Source organism: Truncatella angustata, assembly GCF_020726525.1.
Source record: "Truncatella angustata strain MPI-SDFR-AT-0073 chromosome Unknown BKA67scaffold_8, whole genome shotgun sequence".
In the NCBI taxonomy this organism is placed as follows: domain Eukaryota; kingdom Fungi; phylum Ascomycota; class Sordariomycetes; order Amphisphaeriales; family Sporocadaceae; genus Truncatella; species Truncatella angustata.
The window spans coordinates 2,433,503-2,452,008 of record NW_025763388.1 but is presented as its reverse complement, the minus strand read 5'-3'; the positions used below and the strand labels follow the sequence as shown (position 1 = coordinate 2,452,008).

At 50.7% G+C, this 18,506-nt stretch overlaps 3 protein-coding genes across 3 annotated transcripts; all 3 read right to left on the bottom strand.

The window, feature by feature from the left end:
* Window positions 1-136: 136 nt before the first annotated feature.
* Window positions 137-2,809, bottom strand: BKA67DRAFT_579379 (tubulin beta chain). Its single transcript, XM_046103767.1, has 4 exons — window positions 2,332-2,809; window positions 2,031-2,080; window positions 1,858-1,899; window positions 137-1,803 (listed from the first exon to the last, which is right to left on the bottom strand). Exons 1-4 carry the CDS (start codon window positions 2,341-2,343, stop codon window positions 567-569), a joined length of 1,341 nt encoding a protein of 446 aa, XP_045954585.1. The 5' UTR covers window positions 2,344-2,809; the 3' UTR covers window positions 137-566.
* A 470-nt stretch (window positions 2,810-3,279) lies between these two features.
* BKA67DRAFT_539894 (uncharacterized protein) lies at window positions 3,280-4,259 on the bottom strand (the record flags this gene model as incomplete). The annotated part of the gene is made up of 4 exons (XM_046100706.1): window positions 3,280-3,468; window positions 3,514-3,660; window positions 3,720-4,181; window positions 4,230-4,259. 4 exons carry the CDS (start codon window positions 4,257-4,259, stop codon window positions 3,280-3,282), a joined length of 828 nt encoding a protein of 275 aa, XP_045954584.1.
* Window positions 4,260-7,199: 2,940 nt separating this feature from the next.
* BKA67DRAFT_404777 (uncharacterized protein) lies at window positions 7,200-11,086 on the bottom strand. The gene is made up of 2 exons (XM_046096719.1): window positions 10,952-11,086; window positions 7,200-10,641 (listed from the first exon to the last, which is right to left on the bottom strand). Exons 1-2 carry the CDS (start codon window positions 10,967-10,969, stop codon window positions 7,252-7,254), a joined length of 3,408 nt encoding a protein of 1,135 aa, XP_045954583.1. The 5' UTR covers window positions 10,970-11,086; the 3' UTR covers window positions 7,200-7,251.
* Window positions 11,087-18,506: the final 7,420 nt, after the last annotated feature.

The following is an 18,506-nucleotide window of genomic DNA, read 5'->3' as shown; positions in this document are numbered from 1 at the left end:
GAAGAGTTTCTGTAGGCAAGAACTTGTGATGCTCCACATGTCGGAATGCTGGGTCGCTGTCGGCATGTGATGCGCAGTCTTTACGGACGTGGAAGGTAGGCAGCAAGGAAAGTTAGAGAGGGTCTATCATACTCATTGTGCAACAGGAATCATGAGCCATTACGTCCTGTCTCTCAAGGGCATGATTTACCAAAAGCCACGTGTTGGTTTTGTTCACATTGCTCTGCAAGTCATCTTAGAATTATCCCATGATCATGATTGGTACAAGAATGTCAATTCTCTTCTTGTCACTATTCGTAAATAATAGGGATTTCCCTTCTTTTCCGTTCTAGACAACTTGACGACATAGCCCAAGGGGATATCTAACAAGGGCTGCCCCATGCCTTCGAGGCATGGTATGGCCTAGCCTTTGGAATAGGTGACAGTACTGGCTGGGACAGAAGAGTAGGATGGGGGTATTATAGGCCAAAGTGAAACAGAGTAGTGCATCGAAATCGATTTAATTAGCCCGCTCGCTCGCAGTGTGATCCGGCGTGGTATTACAGCTGGTCAAATGGGTGAGCTGCTTACTCCTCCTCGGGCAGAGGCTCCTCCTCCTCGTACTCCTCCTCCTCGTCAACACCAGCATCCTGGTATTGCTGGTACTCACTGACCAGATCGTTCATGTTGGACTCGGCCTCGGTGAACTCCATCTCGTCCATACCCTCACCAGTGTACCAATGCAAGAAAGCCTTGCGACGGAACATGGCAGTGAACTGCTCGCCGACACGCTTGAAGAGCTCTTGGATGGCAGTCGAGTTACCAACAAAGGTAGACGACATCTTGAGGCCGCGGGGGGGGATGGAGCAGAGAGCGGTCTGGACGTTGTTGGGGATCCACTCAACGAAGTAGGACGAGTTCTTGTTCTGGACGTTGCGCATCTGGTCCTCGACCTCCTTCATGGAGACCTTTCCGCGGAAGATGGCAGAGCAGGTGAGGTAACGACCGTTGCGGAAGTCGGAGGCAGCCATCATGTTCTTGGGGTCGAACATCTGCTGGGTCAGCTCGGGAACGGTGACGGCACGGAAAGAGTGAGCACCACGGCTGGTCAGAGGGGCGAAGCCGACCATGAAGAAGTGCAGACGGGGGAAGGGAACCATGTTGACAGCCAACTTGCGGAGATCCGAGTTGAGCTGGCCGGGGAAACGCAAGCAAGTGGTGACACCCGACATGACGGCGGAGACGAGGTGGTTCAGGTCGCCGTACGAGGGGTTGGACAGCTTGAGGGTGCGCATGCAGATGTCGTAGAGAGCCTCGTTGTCAATGCAGAAGGTCTCGTCCGAGTTCTCGACCAGCTGGTGGACCGAGAGGGTGGCGTTGTAGGGCTCGACGACGGTGTCGGAGACCTTGGGGGAGGGCACGACGGAGAAGGTGGCCATCATGCGGTCGGGGAACTCCTCGCGGATCTTGGAGATCAACAAGGTACCCATACCGGCACCAGTACCACCACCGAGGGAGTGGGTGATCTGGAAGCCCTGGAGGCAGTCGCAGGCCTCGGCCTCACGACGGACGACGTCGAGGACCTGGTCGACGAGCTCGGCACCCTCGGTGTAATGACCCTTGGCCCAGTTGTTGCCAGCACCGGACTGGCCGAAGACGAAGTTGTCGGGACGGAAGAGCTGACCGAAGGGACCAGCACGGACGGCGTCCATGGTACCGGGCTCGAGATCGACGAGGACGGCACGGGGCACGTACTTGTTGCCGGAAGCCTCGTTGAAGTAGACGCTCATGCGCTCGAGCTGGAGCTCCGAAGTGCCGTTGTAGCTGTAGAGAGTTAGCATCTGCTGCTTGTGCGATGGTGAGAGGTATTGTACGTACACTCCATTGCTGTCAAGACCGTGCTCGCCAGAGATGGTTTGCCTGTGCAAGAAAGATTTGTTAGTGTTTTCTTTTCTCCCAGCATGTGGACGGACGTGATTGCGGTGTTGGTCGTTCAGGGTCATGGTCATGGGCCTTGGCCATGTCGGAACATGGTGTCGGTGTATACATACCAGAAGGCAGCACCAATCTGGTTACCGCACTGGCCGGTCTGAAGATGAACCTGTCGATGTGTTAGCCATCGTCCTCGTGCTTGTGCGTCTCAAAATGCTACGGCGGCCTGGTGATGGGGCGTGTGTCGTGGTTTGGGATCATCCTTCCCAACCGTGGAAAGCTCTCGGGATAGTGTGGGGTAGGAAATCAGGGGCGTTGAGTTTGGACGCGTCCAGGGTGCTGGCATTGAGAGGGAGCACGGAGTACGAGCACGGGTAGAGAGCAGATAGAGGGGGGAGCTGTCGGACGGAAACAACTTACAATCTCACGCATTTTGGCGGCTGAAGGATGTTTCGAAGCTTGGTGAAGCTGGGCAGGAAACCGAGTCGAGACGAATGGGCAAGACGAGAGAAGGAGAGAGGTGTGGATGTGGATGTGAAAGGCAAAAAGAGTCGGGTGGCTTTTGGGCAGAGGGTAGAAAAAGAATGGAGTTATAATTAGTTCCCTTTCCTTTGGGTTATTGATTGTTGTTGATTTTGGGCTGGCGGGCTGGCGGTGAGACTCGTCTGGGAAAGCGAGCGGAAAACGGGGCCTGGCGACTGGCTGCCACTGCTGTGTAGTCCACTTTGTCCACTCAACCGACAGCACAGGTGCTTCTCGTCCCCGTAATTGTTATTATGTGTACAAAGCATGGGCAGCGAACGTGTCCCTGTTCCAGCCGCGCCCCTGCTTTTCTAGGGCAACTAGTCTGTTTACATCCCGACGTGGGGCGCACCTTCTTTCCCCCCTCCTGTGGTTTACCCTGCTCTTCGATGAATTCAGACTAGTCTGGTGCTGCTACCGGTGCATAGTACCAATACCTACCAAACCTACAGTTCCTCTCTCTCTCTAGACTAGCTCCCTACGGAGTAGCGCCAGTCCTGGGTCCCAGTCCAAGTTCCAGTTCCAGTCCCAGAGGCAGCCACGATTCGAGTCAATGGGCACCGTGGAAATATGAGCAGAGCCCAAGTCAGCACCATTGCGCGTTGTACAGAACTCGATATGCTTCAACCCAGTGCCTCTTTCTCTCTTTCGGGGGGGGGGGGGGGGGGGGTTCCTTTTTTTTTTTTTTTTTTCCCTCCCATGGAACATGCAAGTAGTGCCGTGGTTTCGTGCAGAACTTTGGTGTAACTATTTGTAGTACACATTAGTTGTTCGGACTTGGGCCCACGCTACATTACCAGCCTACATATCTACCGTCTATACTCTGAAGGTCCTGACAATATGCCTCTAACGCCCATCGTCACTCAATACGATGCAAACGACCCATATCAAAGTTTCTGTCCCACCAACAACCAGAGGGAGAAGGAAAGAGTAGTCGGTACTTGAGACATACCCGGGGCAATCAGAGTCGTCCAAACTGCGACACCCGTGCAACGGATGCCAATTGTACCATACTATGAGCATGGGAATCAATATCTGATTGAGACAAGGCCAAATCAGCATCATGATTACATGACAAACTTTGTTAGACAGGTACGGTGTGAGGAATGCGGGGGCATACAGACACAGAGGAGACTCCAAAGGCAAGCAAACCCAAAGTTTTGACTCGTCGTCATCGCAGTCCATGTCGAACTCGTCCCATAGACCCGACTTGGGGGCACCAAGATGCTGTAGAGCAGAATGTAACGAATGCTTAGCCACAGCTGCCCCCTGTCTGGCCCGCTTACGGCTTGGAAAGATGTCGTCAAAGCAATCGTTTTGCCACCATAGCGTTGGAGGATGTCCCGACGCTGCTTCCAATGGCCCAGCCAGTCGCTCCGGTAGTCTTCAGTTAATTGCTTGTAGTATGCACTGTAAATCACTGCATGAGTTGCGCTTCTGTCCCAGTCGTTTTGTGGAAGATCCGGGTTCTTTGCTTGTACTCTCTTGAGCAAAGTATCTGGCGCCCTCGATTCTTGAACGGGTATTAAGGTCCCGGATTTGCCACGGCGGGAACTCGTGAGTCCTTGGGTATATTGAAGGGTGCTCATGAAACGCGCCCAGAAAGGCCCATCGGCCTTCCAACCTCTACGTGTCATCTCTTTCAATGCGTCTGTGTTTCCACAAAGAATAGATTTTTCTTCAAGTAGTTCGTGGATGTCGAGTGTCCCAGCTTGACTTGCTGTTCTACTACATTCCACAGTCTTTGCCTAGCCGGATGGTGTTCTCGAATGCTACCTAGCAGTAGCTATACATACTCGCCATGAGGCAACCGGCAATTGCTCCATGGGGGAATCCCATCCTCACAGCGCAAGTTTTCATCTCCGTGTCGTACATTCATCAAGTCGCTAAAACTGCGCGTACTGCTGGTTCTGAGTGGAACGAGATGCTCCATGAGAAATTCGCATTGATCGTAAGAAAAAAAAAAACACGTCTTTGATACTTCCCTTTGCTGTTCTCTTGAGATCGTGGTATAGTTTCGAACGCCGAAATGCCAGCCTAGGCCAACGATATTCCGTGAGCCAGATCTTTGGACATTAAGCATGGATAGAACCTGCCACGGAAAGTAAGGATAGTAAAATTGCCAGTAACCAGAAATAAGTCTCACTCTTGTCCTTGTCGGTGATATGGAACTCCCACAACTCATCAACTCCGTCGAGGATGACAGTTGGGGCAGCTCTGGCGCTCACCATTTAGGGGGGAATGCTGGTAACGCCCTTACATGACTAGACTGAGACACTGAATGCCTAAAGTCAGTTGAATTTGCAACAAAAGTGCTGTAAGTATCCCCTCCGGGAAGATGAGGATGTTTTCGGGCTTAACATTGCCGTGAACGACGCCACAGGCGTGCAAACTCAGCAAACCGTCTACAACGTTACGGCAGAGATTCGGTTTTGATATGAGTAAAGGCGCACCAAGTCCCATATGTCCAAACACTTGTTTAGGGCACTTTGAGGTGCGAGTTCTTCGAGAATAAGGGGTCTGGGGATTGTTGCTTCTGCATCCTCGAAATCCCATCCAATGCCTCGGAAGCAGGCGATATTGGCATGTTCACGAAGAGGAGGAGGTGTCCTGACCTCACTTTCGTTATGAAGCTGGTCAAAGCACACGAGTTTTCTTCAAGTATGCTGTCCCGTGGTCTTTTAACAACGATTCCCTCAGGACGAACAAGTTCATCTTGTGATGCAATACATCCTACAATCGATATGATTCTGGGATGGCTGATACGACTAGTATGACCTTGGCTGATTTAGGGTTCTCTGCTTGGGCGAAGTTGTTGTACAGGAGCCAGTTTGCCGCCATACGTTCGGTATATTTTACTGATAATACATATCGATGTGATGAAGCCTGCTGTAGATCCTTCCCAGATGAAGGGCTCCCGAGTCACCACGAAGCCTTGTGAAGCTCGGCCTGGTATGAGAGTTCGTAATGGTCAACTCCGTCAAATTCAGTGCCCTGCGCGGCAATCTCAATCGTGCCCATGGTGATCGTCACGATTGACAAGGACGATCTCGTCGACCGCTGAAATTCGAGGACAACAGAGGGTGTGTGAACTTTTGGTGGCATATAGCATGACTTGATCGCTGACGAAAGAAAGCTCCTGCTGAAGAGGGGGCATTGTAAGATAGCTCCTTGGGGCTGCACACGTACGCCAGTGCGTGACCAATCAGGGGAATAATTGCAGATGCAAGCCACATCCCCCGAATCTGTTATAGGTAAGGCTGTGTGTAAAGTGATTTGACGATCGAAGTCACCTCAAAGAAGAAAGTCTGTCTGGATCGTTAGCTGATTGAATTCCTTCACGAATCCAATAATGGCGACCGGCCTCGACGTACTGGGTGGCGTTGCAGCATCACTTGAATTGGTAAAAGTGACCAGATTGTGGTTATTATTCCCTGAAAAGCTTCGGCATGTCAATGACCAGGATGAAGAGCGACAGGAGCTCCAATTACACCTCATAACGCAAGGCTTAACATTTGACGGATGGTGTTCATTGCTTGGCATTCAGGACATGTTCGATCCTGCTGGGACAAATAACAGAAAATATGCTGAATTAAGTGAGGTTGCAGCTTTTGTGAATATTCTGCAGTCGCAGCTCCGGGTCAAGAACATATAGGCAAAAAGCCGTCCATGGTTTCCCAACATTTCACAAAATTTAAATTTTTTTCCGAATAAGAAGTCATATTTGTAGGTTACAAAACCAAGAGCGAGCGCAAGCGCGATCGCCTGGAACTTTGGATTTCTCTTTGCCTAAACTCAGTGCCTACCATAGCCTAGTAGTGCTCATCCAGGGCGATAAAGCCAACCATCATGCAGAGTCTACCAATTGTACAATGCCCCATTGTATGCCTAACCATGTGCCGTTTGCCCTTTTGCCCTTTTGATACCACAAAAGAAAACACTCGAAAACAAAGGAAGCATTAATCCATCAACTCCTTTACCCCTGAACGCTGAACGAAGTCGATTTGGTACGCATTGCCCATACTGAAGTTATCAGTCCAAGAGGCAGGGAACATGTTGTTCCAGTGTATTATGGCGTGGTAAGCCTTCAGATGGAAAAAGAAAAAGAAAAAGGGTTCGGAAAAAGTAAAAGGTAAGAAAATGTATGGTTCGAATCGAGAAAAGCCAGAATACCGCCCACAACGTATCGAGGCAATTTGATTGTTGATGGTATGAGTGACAATGCAGAAGCTGCACATACGCAGCTGCATATTGAAGTAGATTACTCAAGAGACACCCTGCGGCCTGATGGCTGTTCATCGATTCCTCATATGCCTGCATCGACAGCATTGCAGAAACGTCGTGATTCGTCTGGCGCCCCGAAATCATGCGAGATTTAATGATGCCAACGAAATATATCGTCAATCATAATCAGAAGGTCACAACCTTCTATGCTGCGACAGTCTGCCATAGTTGTGATCCAAGCCTGACTGACCCAAACGCCTCAGACAAGGCGATCATCAGTGACAGGCCGTCATCAATTGTTGTTTTCAAGAAATTCAACGTGACACAACAGGATTATCCAGATGCAAAGTCGAGATGCCCAAAGCTTTCAACTGTTACAGACAATGCCACCATGTGCCAAAATAAAGCAGTTATTTTGTGCTCTGCGGACCGAGTGATACAGCCCGTGTACTTCTTTCATAGAAAGAATCGCCTTCGCTATGCAAATTAAACAGATATTGGTACATGTACAAGCTTCTTGTTTTTGTGATCCGATATTCACACGCCGTCTGAAGGGTCGGGTCGTGTATTGGATTGACGACGAGGTATAGCTCATCAACTGACAGTCATCATCTGCATACGCTGGTTGATTCCGTTCGATGGTGAAGCGGTCATAGAACCACTGCTAAGGCCTGACGTGCTACTCCGGCTAAGAGGTAATGGCCGTGTCGAAGTTGGGGTCGAAGCCGGGTCTTCAAACATCCTAGTGAAAGCCGGGCTTCCGTCTTCATTCTTGACCCTTTCACGTCTCGGCGTGCGCATCGGGCTGCTGGTAAGATGATCGGCCCTGCGGACCAGATCTGAGAGCGAATCGCGTAAATCGCCTGCTCGCTTGACTAATTCCTTCAAACTATTGGTGTCAAAATTGAGTCTGCCACTGCAATCGCCTTCATCATAATCAGCGTCCGTAGGGTCTTTTCTACGAAGGTGCATCGACTCCATCAGAGAACGCGCGACTGAAGCAGGATTGTAAGGTGTACTCGGTCGGTTCTGTTCGGGCGTTCGTGGGACTTCCCTAAGTTCATCGTCGTTTGTATGTGGCCAGTTGCCGAATATGTCGTCTTCTGGAGAGAAGACGGACCGCCGCCGCGCAGGGAATCGCTCCTTGACCACAGCCGTTTTCAACTGCGTGTGGAACTTACTGAGGTGGTCGTGGTCAAGCACCCCACCATCGAAGCCTTCGTCCACGAAGCGTTCATCCTCCACATTGAAATCAACATCGGTTGAGGTATTAGACACCTCGTCTTCATGCTGGTCCTCTTCAGGTGAAGCTAGAGCAATGATACCCTCGGCTTCTCGCCAGAGTTTTGGATACGACCCGCTCAACATGTCCAACTCTCTACCGAGGCGGCAAAGCCTCTTCAAGTCATTAACAAGCAGAGACAGCTCGCGAATCTGTCCGGAATGAGCCCTCACCGTAGGTTGCGTGGCTTGAATGGAAGCTGGTACCACCATCGATACACGGTTTTCTGCCTTCCTGCCCTCGGGACGACTGGCATCAACTTCATCCTCGAACTCGAAATCCTCGTCCCAATCTTCGCTTACATTTTTGGAGCCTAGACCCCAAGTGCCGAACTTCGGGGTTGCTTTCGAGCTGTCGGCGGGATTCAGGCCCGGGACAACGGGAACACTTTGACTTCGCACATGTAATGGTACCGGAGTCCTTCGGCTCGCGGCTCGTCCACCCCGCATATCGAGCTCCTTCTTTCCATGGACCGTCTTGGGTCGGAGGTAATGGCCATCACTCTCGTGCCTTTCGTGATGTTTAGATTCCGCCCAATCGAAGACATTACTTCGTGGTCGCTCGCTCGAAGTGTCGCGCGCGCTATTTCCACTAACCATGGTAAGAGCTGGTCTATAGTTGGGGCTTCCCTTTCTAGAATTCATTGAGCCGGGAGGGGATAGGCGATTATATACCCCATCCTCTTCATCCCTGGCCCAGTCCAAGTCGTCATCGTCGTCAAGAGAAAGCCTTTCCAATTCCCGGCTGGCCAAAGTGAGACTAGATTTGTTTGCTGGGAATTTGTAGTCTTGGCCTTGCTCTATATTGGATAGTCGGAAGTGAACTTCGGCATCATCATACGTTGCACGGACTGGGGTGGGTAGACTTTCGTCCTCTTCCATGATCTTGCTACCAGTCTCAACAAATGCTGGACCGAGAATCTCTTGTATGGAGAGGCGCTTCGGTTGCTTTGCGTTCCCGGCTGTGCTCGGAGGTGATTCATCAAACATGGACTCCAAGGGCGAGTCGAGGGTTCTGCGACGTCCAGACCCAGCGGTGCGTAGGGAATCATATGGTGTGCCTGTGGTGTCATCGTCCTCTCCCGACATGAAACCACGGTGATATTCAGAGCTCGCAACAGTGGATGCACGGTTCAGGGTGAGGGCCTGGGACATATTAGAGTTTACCCTCACACTGCTCGGTGATAGGCTCGCAGCGGGTGCGTCTTCTAGCTTGCCTTGGTTCCCCGAGGTACCAAGACGGTTCAAGTCAATATGAAAGCTTGAAAGCCTGGATAGTGGCGGCAGAGGGGATGACGCGCTCCTCTTGCCGTGGGGGGGTTGGAAAATGGCCGCCAAGTCTGTCTCAACTTTACTAGCCGCACTTGGGTCGTCGAGAGTTTCATTTGCACCAGACTTGTCCGAGGCATCGGTATCAATTGCGGCCGCGTTTGTTGTTGATGTCAAAGGGTCCGAAGCATAGCGCTTGTTCGTGGGTGAAACATCGACGTTACCAGCCCCTCGTTTCTTGCGGCGAATGCTTCCAGTCTTGGATATCCAACTGGTCGGCGAGCTAAATTGCATCGAAATAGACCGCCGCGGTGTCTTGGATGGGGAAGCCTCCGGAGATGAGCCTGTTTTGTTAGTGCTCTTGGGGCTATCTTCCACCTCTGCGCTGGTATCAGGCTCGGCGCTAGCATAGATCATCTCGTCGTCAACTGGAGACGCCATGATTGATCTAGGCGTAATCAGGTACGCTTTTTGATAGCCTTTCTGTTCCACGCAAACTCTCTTTTCGCCTAGCTGCTGAACAGTGCCGTCGCTCTTCTTGGAGGATGACTTTGTTGCGATTCTTGCAACCTTGGAGTGGAAAAATGATTTCCACCGGAACTCGTGCGTCGCAGGAACCTCGATCAGGGGTTCGCAGGGGGGAGCTGCCAATGTCTTCGCCCTGGGTCGAGTTTGTTGTAGTTGCTGCTGTTGTTGTTGCTGCTGCTGCGTCTCGAGCGAGGGTTTGGCCGAGGCGTGAGCGGCTTCCACAGTCAACTGGTGAAGAGTGGCAGATCTCTGATGACTAGTAGCCGGTCGCCGTAACGTGGGCATCTGTGACTTCGAACCCCGGCGAATTATTGGACCCGGATCGGCACCATGCCTAGTAGACGATCGTTTCACCAGCTTGTTCCGGGGGGGTTGAGGTGCTGTAAGACTATTCGGGGACAGTATAGGCGCTGCTGAACCATGAGAGAACATGGACTGTGTGTCGGGGCCAAGACTTGATCTGGCGCTTTCGTGCTGTGATAGTGGACGGAGTGAAAGCCTGCGCATCCAAGAGCTGTTAGAGGAAACCGAGTCGCGCGCGTCCTCAGCAACAGGTGCAGCACCTACGTCGCCCTGCTTGCCATATGAATAGCGCCAGCTCGACGGTGGTTTAGGCGGTGTTATTTGTGCCTGCGAGGATCGGCGAGGCATGCGCGGCTGGGCTGCAGTTGGGGTTCCTGGTTGCTGAGCCAGGGAGAACTGGGCAAAGCTCTCTGCGATGGCCACGACCGAGTCTGTAGTCCCTGGGCGCGGGGATAGGGCACTTCTGTCCAAAAGTGTCTCATGCGCTGGCGTCCTCTTGTTCGAGTGGGATCGTGGTGAGGGCGGAGGGAATTGTCCATCGGCGGGTTCGCCGAATATGAGGCCCGTAGCCGCTGCAGCGACAGCAGTGCCGGTGCCGATGAGCTGCGGTGATGCTGGTTAGCCTTTGAAGCGCTTGCAAGCCCGAGAGATTTGGGCGGGCAATCAACGCCTGCACTGTGTATATGTAGATCGAGTAGCCCACGGACAGCGATAAAGCAAAGCATGCCATCCATACAAAGAAACTGTCCGAGAAGTGCATGCAGAAGAGCAACAGCGATAAGAAGCAAAACCTGGGCAGAGTGCGCCGGCAGGCCAGTATAAGCAACCATGACTTAGCATATCATAGACGCACGCTCGGGCGGTGTCGTGGGTATGACTGGGAGGTGACGGGGGGGTACACCAAGACACTTACACTGGGGACTGTCTGCATCTTGCCAGGTATGACGGGCTTACTGCCAGGAAAAGGAATGGGGGCCTGCTAGGACGAGGCAAAAAGAAGAAGCGGCTCTCCTAGTCTTTCTCGTGACCATTGTACAGATGTTAAGCCATCGCAATTCTCGCTACGAGGGGGGCTTGTTTCTGAGGAATGCCAGCAAATCAATCGGTACTGGGAATTTGAGTTGCGAGTGCGGTGCAGTGCAGAGGTCGTGCGGTGTCGTGTGTGATGTTTTCAAAGGGGCCCCTGTCGTTGGTGTTGGCGCGGGCGTGTAAATGCTGCCCTTGGAGGTCGTCCCGCGGTCGTGGATTCGAGAGATACCCAACTACGACTACTTTTTCTGTCTGTACTGCAGCTTCTTCGAAGGTGCAAGGCGTGTGTTCAATGTTCGCGTGCCCGAGACCAATTGGGGTAGTCGTGACTCTGTGTGATTATGTCTACGTAATTAGTGAGAAGAAAGGAAAAGAAACAAAGTAAAAAGAAGTGCAAGTAAAGATGCTGAACTGTCGTGGAAGCAGCTGGGGCGAAACAGAAAATCGTCAAGTTAAAAATTGCAGGTGAGAAACAAAAGTTGACTCAAACTGGGCCGGTAAGATGCAACAAGAACCCAGATCTCAGCCCATGGAGATGGCAAGTGAACTTTGAAAGCACTGCTGTAAGGTACCATACCTCAAAACTGGGGATTGGACTAGAGCATCCAAGCATTGCTCAATTAGAGATAGGCGCATCGGTAGTGTCATTTCTGTTCCTGTTCCTGTTGCTGTTGCTGGTCCTGTTGCTTTCCTTGGGACCACTTGAGAGGCAATACTGGGTACTACATAGTATAGCACAACTCTGGCATAAAATTGATTAAGGCCCGGGCTAGTGCTGCTACATAGACATAACCATCAAACGAGAAGGAAGAAAAAAGCACACCCCGAACATTTGGGTTCAACTCGCTGCTGCTGGTAATTTCGCTATTCGCAGCGCTGTACGTACCTTGATTAGTAGGCTGCTTGGGAGGGGAGGAGGAGGGGGGGCCCTGCGGCCTGGGGTCTGCGTCTAGGTCTGGGATTGTTTACAGCGGGCGGAGCTGGCTGCTCCAACCGGTACGAGCTATCATGTACCTTGAAATTAAGGTCAGCGGAGTATTGCTTGTTATTGCCGGCCATCAACAAGGCCTTGTTTCTTGTCAGTGTTGCAGTTCCACTTTGCGGAGTGATAGACCTTCCGCCCACCTGTTTAACTCGGCAACTGTGCCTACGCGTTGTTGCAGTCCATGTCCAAGCCAGGATGTTGTTGTTGTTGATCCTGCGCGGTACGTTATTTAGGTGCATGACCGAGTACAAACAACACAGCACTAACTAACAAATAGCAACGGCGGACACTGGGTCTGTTTTGTCATAACATCATAGCATCATCCCTGAACTAAAATGGCATGAGGGACGCCAAGTTCAAGCGCTTGATTCTCGATAGATGGCGACGAATGGCTCTCTGGCTCTAGACCAAGTCAAAGTCTCGACACCAAGAGTCTCACTATTCATATTTCGGCACTGTTTCTCCAACGGCTTCCCTGCCGGGCCATTCTGTTGTCCGGAATGTCTTGCACCCAGCAAAAGCATTAGACAGAAAGCCCTGACACGATTAGTCTATTATGTAAGATGCCCCAGGCTCCTGAGGCTCACAGTGGATCGTCCATGCTTTTCACCCTCCACCGCATCCTTGAATGCTTTTTCAGGAAACGAATGGATCTCGTCAACGCCAGCCGGAATAGTCATCTGTGATGATACCAGACACATCTTTCGAGGAAAAAAAAAATCAAAGACAATGGCGTTCTTGTGAGATATTTTTGTCTAACTTCTCCCTTGATCCCGACAGCTCGGACAGTACCATGTACGCTATTGACGTGCTGGTTGTTTCGAAATCACAACGCCTACTCGACGGTCTTGACGCCATTTCCTGTTACGGCAAGATCTATATTGTATAGAAGAGACGCTGCGTTTATTTCCACGGACTTTCTAAGGCACACAGAATCTCCTTGACTTGTACTGCTTCCTGAGGAAATGTGAATGGAAGCACGGTCTCGATCCCCGCGAAGACGTGACCCCAGCTTGCGCCGTGCGGCGTCTTCCTGCCTTAATCGGTCTGATCTGACCACTAGCGGCATCTCATCAGACACCTTTCACTCTACGACGTGTGCTCAGGAACATAATATTGACAGACTCAGCTTTCAGGCCAAGCACACGGAAATACTTCATCAATGCTCGTCATCCACGTGAGGAGCAGCCGCTTCCAGTCGATGCGCCTAATGAATGTACACAAGAGGGTTATGCAAAGCTCGGATCGGCATTCAGCCACAGCCGTGGCTTTTGCCATCCCACCTCAGGCAAGCCTTCAGATCTCAGCAGGGGGACTAAAAGCAGGGGGTGGGCGGATGGTGGAGGGGCAGATCACGCAGCGCCAATCCACAGAAAAACCATAGCTCTCTCCCGTCACTTTGACAAGCAATGAAAGAGATGTCAATACCCGGAGCCGAAACGCCCTCTTTCGCGTACGTACTTAAGAAAGGTGCTGCATGTCGTACAGGCGGCCGCCTTACGGCGTCTATCAATGGCTGGTTCTAATGCATTGCATCCGCTAATAGCGACCACTACAGCCATATGTACGGAGTCATCTCACTGGGGTAAGTTTGCTCAAGACCGGGATAAAAGCTTTTGTATCACAGTTGCAATTATGTCCTTGAGGTTGCGATGCCTTACCGTGATCAAACCCCAATGTTGAAGCCTGATGACTCGAGCTCGCTATTATCTCAGGCTACCCACCTTGTTCCGTCCTTGTTCTACATTACGAGGATGCATGTCGTAGCATATGCACAGATGTAGGTGCCTGACAACAATGCATCGGAGGGATGGTGGACAGGGTCAAAGGCGGCCAACGGCGAAAAGCTCACCTATCGAACTATTTACGAAACATGCGACACGAATGCACCAATCGGCGCATTCGAGACGTGCAACTGCTCGGTTTCAAAAAATTTCTAACCAAGCCATCACGACACTGAATTTGCCTCATTTGAACTGAAGAACTCAGCCGCCTTCGGAAATCCAATAGTATAAATTCAGCTAGTCTAGTATAAACGCGGTGCGTACTGAAGGCGCTGGTATATGAATGATCGGTGTGTAGCGCAGTAAATGTCATACTTGATCGTGTCATTGGATCGGATCAAGACTCCTACCGCCAGAATTTCATGCACACGACGGCATCAGTCCTGTAAGGCACCAAACTGCGCATCATATCTCGCATCGTGCGGATGTATCGCGAGATCTTATGCCCGCCGCCTGTCAAATCAGAGTGGTACGGTTGCTCAGTGCTTATAGTGCAAGTGGGACCGTGGCGGCGTAACCGCCTGAATACGGTATTGGGCAAAAGTTAGAGGAACACAGACAGCTTGAATGATTGGCTCATACAATCCCTCCCATGCTGCAGGCCAAGTTTGCGCTTCAGCTGTCAATACTGCTTGCATGTTGTGTCAGCCAATGCCATGGGCTTCCGGCTGTGTGCTGTCAAACAACAACTACCAGAGACGTCGTACTCGTGGAACAAACATCTTGTGAAACCGGCCAGTATCATTCCTATACAAAGCATATTCAGACATTTATAAAAAAAAAAAAAAATAAAAAAAATTTGGTGGGACACTGCTAGTACCTCTCTCTTGTAACAGGGTATCGCGATATACTGGTATGCATTTGACATCAAGTTGATTTCTCAGTGTCTTTCAAAGTATAGTATCAATCGTTCTGCGCAAATCTCCGGGGAACCGCTGATCAACCGCAATTGCACCTCCCCTGCGCCAAGTGCTCAAGAATCCCCGGAATCATGAACATGGGTGGCGCGCTTTGAATTACTTATTCGAACCTCATCGTTGCACTGAGACTGGATCCACCGACAAGGCTTCAGGTTGCAGCACAAAGGAAAGAGGTTACTTTAATACAACTCCCGGGCTTCCTAGCCAATGTCGCTACGCTCCGAGTTATTGCGAATCGCGGCAAGCAGTCATAACAATTGCTTTTAGTATTTTGGCACGTTTTCTTCGTTCAGTTTTCTCCTCTTGTTGAGATCGTCTAACATGCTAGACCCGCTTTACCATCTTACAGCATGATTACCACTATGGATACCCGTGGCGTTAGCTAGGCTCCCTGAAACCAGTTTTCTTTCTTCTGGGTGTGGTGAGCATCCTTCGACTAATTAATAAGTTGCATATCAACGAGGAATCGCTTACCATGTAGGACGCCTCGTGGCATGTCTGAGACACAGAACTGGAAGAGCGACTGACCACTCTTGCTGCAGTTTGGCGAGAAGTCATTAACCGCATGCGTGAAATCAGTTCAAAGTCTTCGTGCATATCCGGGAAGAGGCCTAGCAAAATCTTAATAAGAAAAATTAAATTAAATTAGTTCCACGATCCATGCTGTACTGGGCATTGCTGCACAAAAGTTGACATTTCGTGTACATACATACATACATACAAGTACTCGGATACTATCCTTGCTCAGATGCTCCATATCTCGCGAACTTCTCCCCTAAAATAGACACTGACCGATTAGTTCGGCATAAAGCCCCTCTTCTACCCCTCAAACTGTACAAAAGGTCTGTTACGATGCCATTGATCAATGAACGTCCAGAAACGACCTTGCGAATCGCGGCCCTAAGATCAGAGGCTTTGCTCCGGCGCAGACCAGGGTCTTATCGCCTCCCAGATCGATATGCATTTTAGGTTACCGATGCATATGAGTGGTAAACAGAAGATCATGCTGCCACACCAGCACCACTCACGAGCTCCATCAACTTTCAACAAAGAGCACCTCAGAGATGTCTCATCGAAATGGAGCTCTTACGGGCCAGTCGGTTCATGACATCATACACGGTGGGTTCGTTCCAGGCCAAATTATCTAATAAGAAAGATCATGGGGAGCCGCGACAACGAACGCGATCACGATCATGCCAAGCTGGGCTGGCTGGCTGGTTCAGCTAGCCAGAACGGTGGGACTTGTTTACTTGGTACCCGTAACAGACTAGCTGAAACCCACACAGCTGGTTGCACTAGAAACTAATCAAAATAAACGGTCGACGGCACAATTTAGAGCAAGCTGAAGCTGCCTCATGCATCTAGCTTCGACCGGTCGAAGCACCAACATCCGAGCGCCAACTACCAAGTGCCGCTATGCAATGAATCCCACTATCTCGATGATACTAAAACGCTCACTCGCTTCGGACTGGCCGCGGCATTACTTCCAAGGCAGAGAAATGACTGACCGGTAGATCTGAACAACAGTCGGAAACTGCAAGATTGGGAGTAACTCACGCCGGGTACTTTTTATGAATGCCTTCAAAGAAGGCAATGATAATAGCTCCAGCATCACATATTCCCACTTCATTTCCCCGGTGTTAGCACAATAAAGTCAAGCACGGAGAAGCGATTTACCCCTTGGCAAAGCAGATCGCCGAACAAGCTAAGAAGCAATTGCTGAGACACTTTATACTGTGTAAGCAGAACCCAACATGCTGTAGGGATGATGCTCTATCAGCCGCATACGACAACTCACCACTTGGCGCCACATATCACCGGCTGTTGGGATCGAAGACAAGGCAACCCAGGGCACATTGCATACGTTCTACTGTTAGCTGGGTTGCTCCGCATCGCCTTGTCGGATGTCGCTACCCACTCTGTCTCCCTCTTTTCACAGCGTCGCCAAAAGTACACGGCCGAATACAGCCGCGTGTTTCGTGCCGCTTAGCACTGCAACTGTACTCGGCACGTACTCAAGGCATATCATGGCTGTTTCCCCAGGAAACTGTCGGAATGTTTCCACGGCACCTCCACGGCTTATCTCTCGTATCATGTATCAGGTCTCAGCGATTTTGACCATCGTGAAACCATAACAAGCCTAGCTAGATTTGAGGAATCGAGGAGGATCTAGAGTGCAACTCTGTCAAGCCGATCACTGTGCCAAAATCCGAGTCTGAAGCACTTAACGCTGCCGAATCCTGGTATAGGCTTCCTCCACCTCCAGCTGTAATATTTATCAGCAAAGTTCGAGGCTAAGACACCATGAGGTGATTTCCGACTCTGGAAACGTAGCTTTAAGGCTCCTTATTGGCTGTGCTAAAGATCTCAGCCGCCTGGTCAGACATACGACGATCCAAAACTTGCAGGGTCCACAAGAGCTTATGCATACAATAGTATGGGATTTTTTCAGGTTTTTCGACTATTTCGCATACGATCTATGCCTTCGGATGACTTCTTTTTACGCAGAATGACGTGAACTTTACTCAAAGAGCTACAAGTCGAAGTGGCCCCTCGTAAAATATGAGTGAGGGGCTGTTCTGGGTTAATGCTCCTCTTCTCATGTCTAGGCTCATCCATCACCAACCAAGACTGTCGGATTTAGCTGACCAGCTTGGACTCGCATGCGTTGTCATGTTATGGAATAGCATAATTGGAAACAGCAACGTTTTACACATCGTCTTTAGCCTCAAAACATGTCAAGTTTTGCATTAATTCGTGCTCATGTGACTTAGATTTCCCGAACCAAGCGGGGGTGGGGGATGTGAAGGAAGAAAAAAAAAAATTTCGGCACAAAGCAATCAATGAGGGTTGACTAGCTAAACTCACGATGCTCGATGCTGCATCTCCGAACGTGGGAGAGGCTGATGGTCGTTTCTTTGCAATCTATGGCTGCTCTGGAAACAATTCCGAAGTACCAGGATCCCTTGAAGCCGCTGTCCTGAAATCCTTCCGAGCCGTGTGAGCCTCACAAGTGAATCTCTTGAAAGAAAAAGGAACTTTTAGGAAGTCTCAGGTTTTGGCCTATGCGGATCTACATTGCATCGACTACCGGCAAGCTACGGCGATTTGTCTGATGTGCAGTAAAAGTAGTGGAGTTGACCTGTCGCCCAGGGCTCCAATTCGATCTCTCAAGATCCTCCCAAAGATCCTTGGAAAGGAAGACAGACACCTATGCAAGGCCAGTTTGAAAGATGTGATTGCTCTGCTCTGGTTGGCCAGCCCAGGTATATCGTCAACCGTACCCATAGCCAACCAGACGGTGTGCCCGGGGCCCAGACGCGTTTTCTACCCTTCGGTGGGTGTGTGGTATTGGGAACCATCTCTTTCTCCCCACGGTGCAGGGGACTGCGTCGGGTGGTTCTTTGGATGCGTGGGCAACAAAAAATTTCCCACAATCGTATAATGTCACCCACAGGCGCGTCCTTGTCGCGTGTTCTGCTGCGGCCGTGCTTGAATCAACCCGGTTGGGGCGGGGCGGGCGCCCGGAGAGCGACTTAAACGAAATTTGGGACACTGGGGAAAGACACTGGCGGATTGGCTTGTGCGGCTGGGAAAGCAAATTCCAGAAGATTGAATTCGTGGTGAGGCTTGCATATGCTATTAAACTTTGAAGTCTCGTGGCACAGATGAACGATAGAAGCCGGACGCGCTTCGAGTCTGCGATTTGGCGGTCTAAAAGGTCTGAGATGAAGCCGGTTCTCCCCCAAA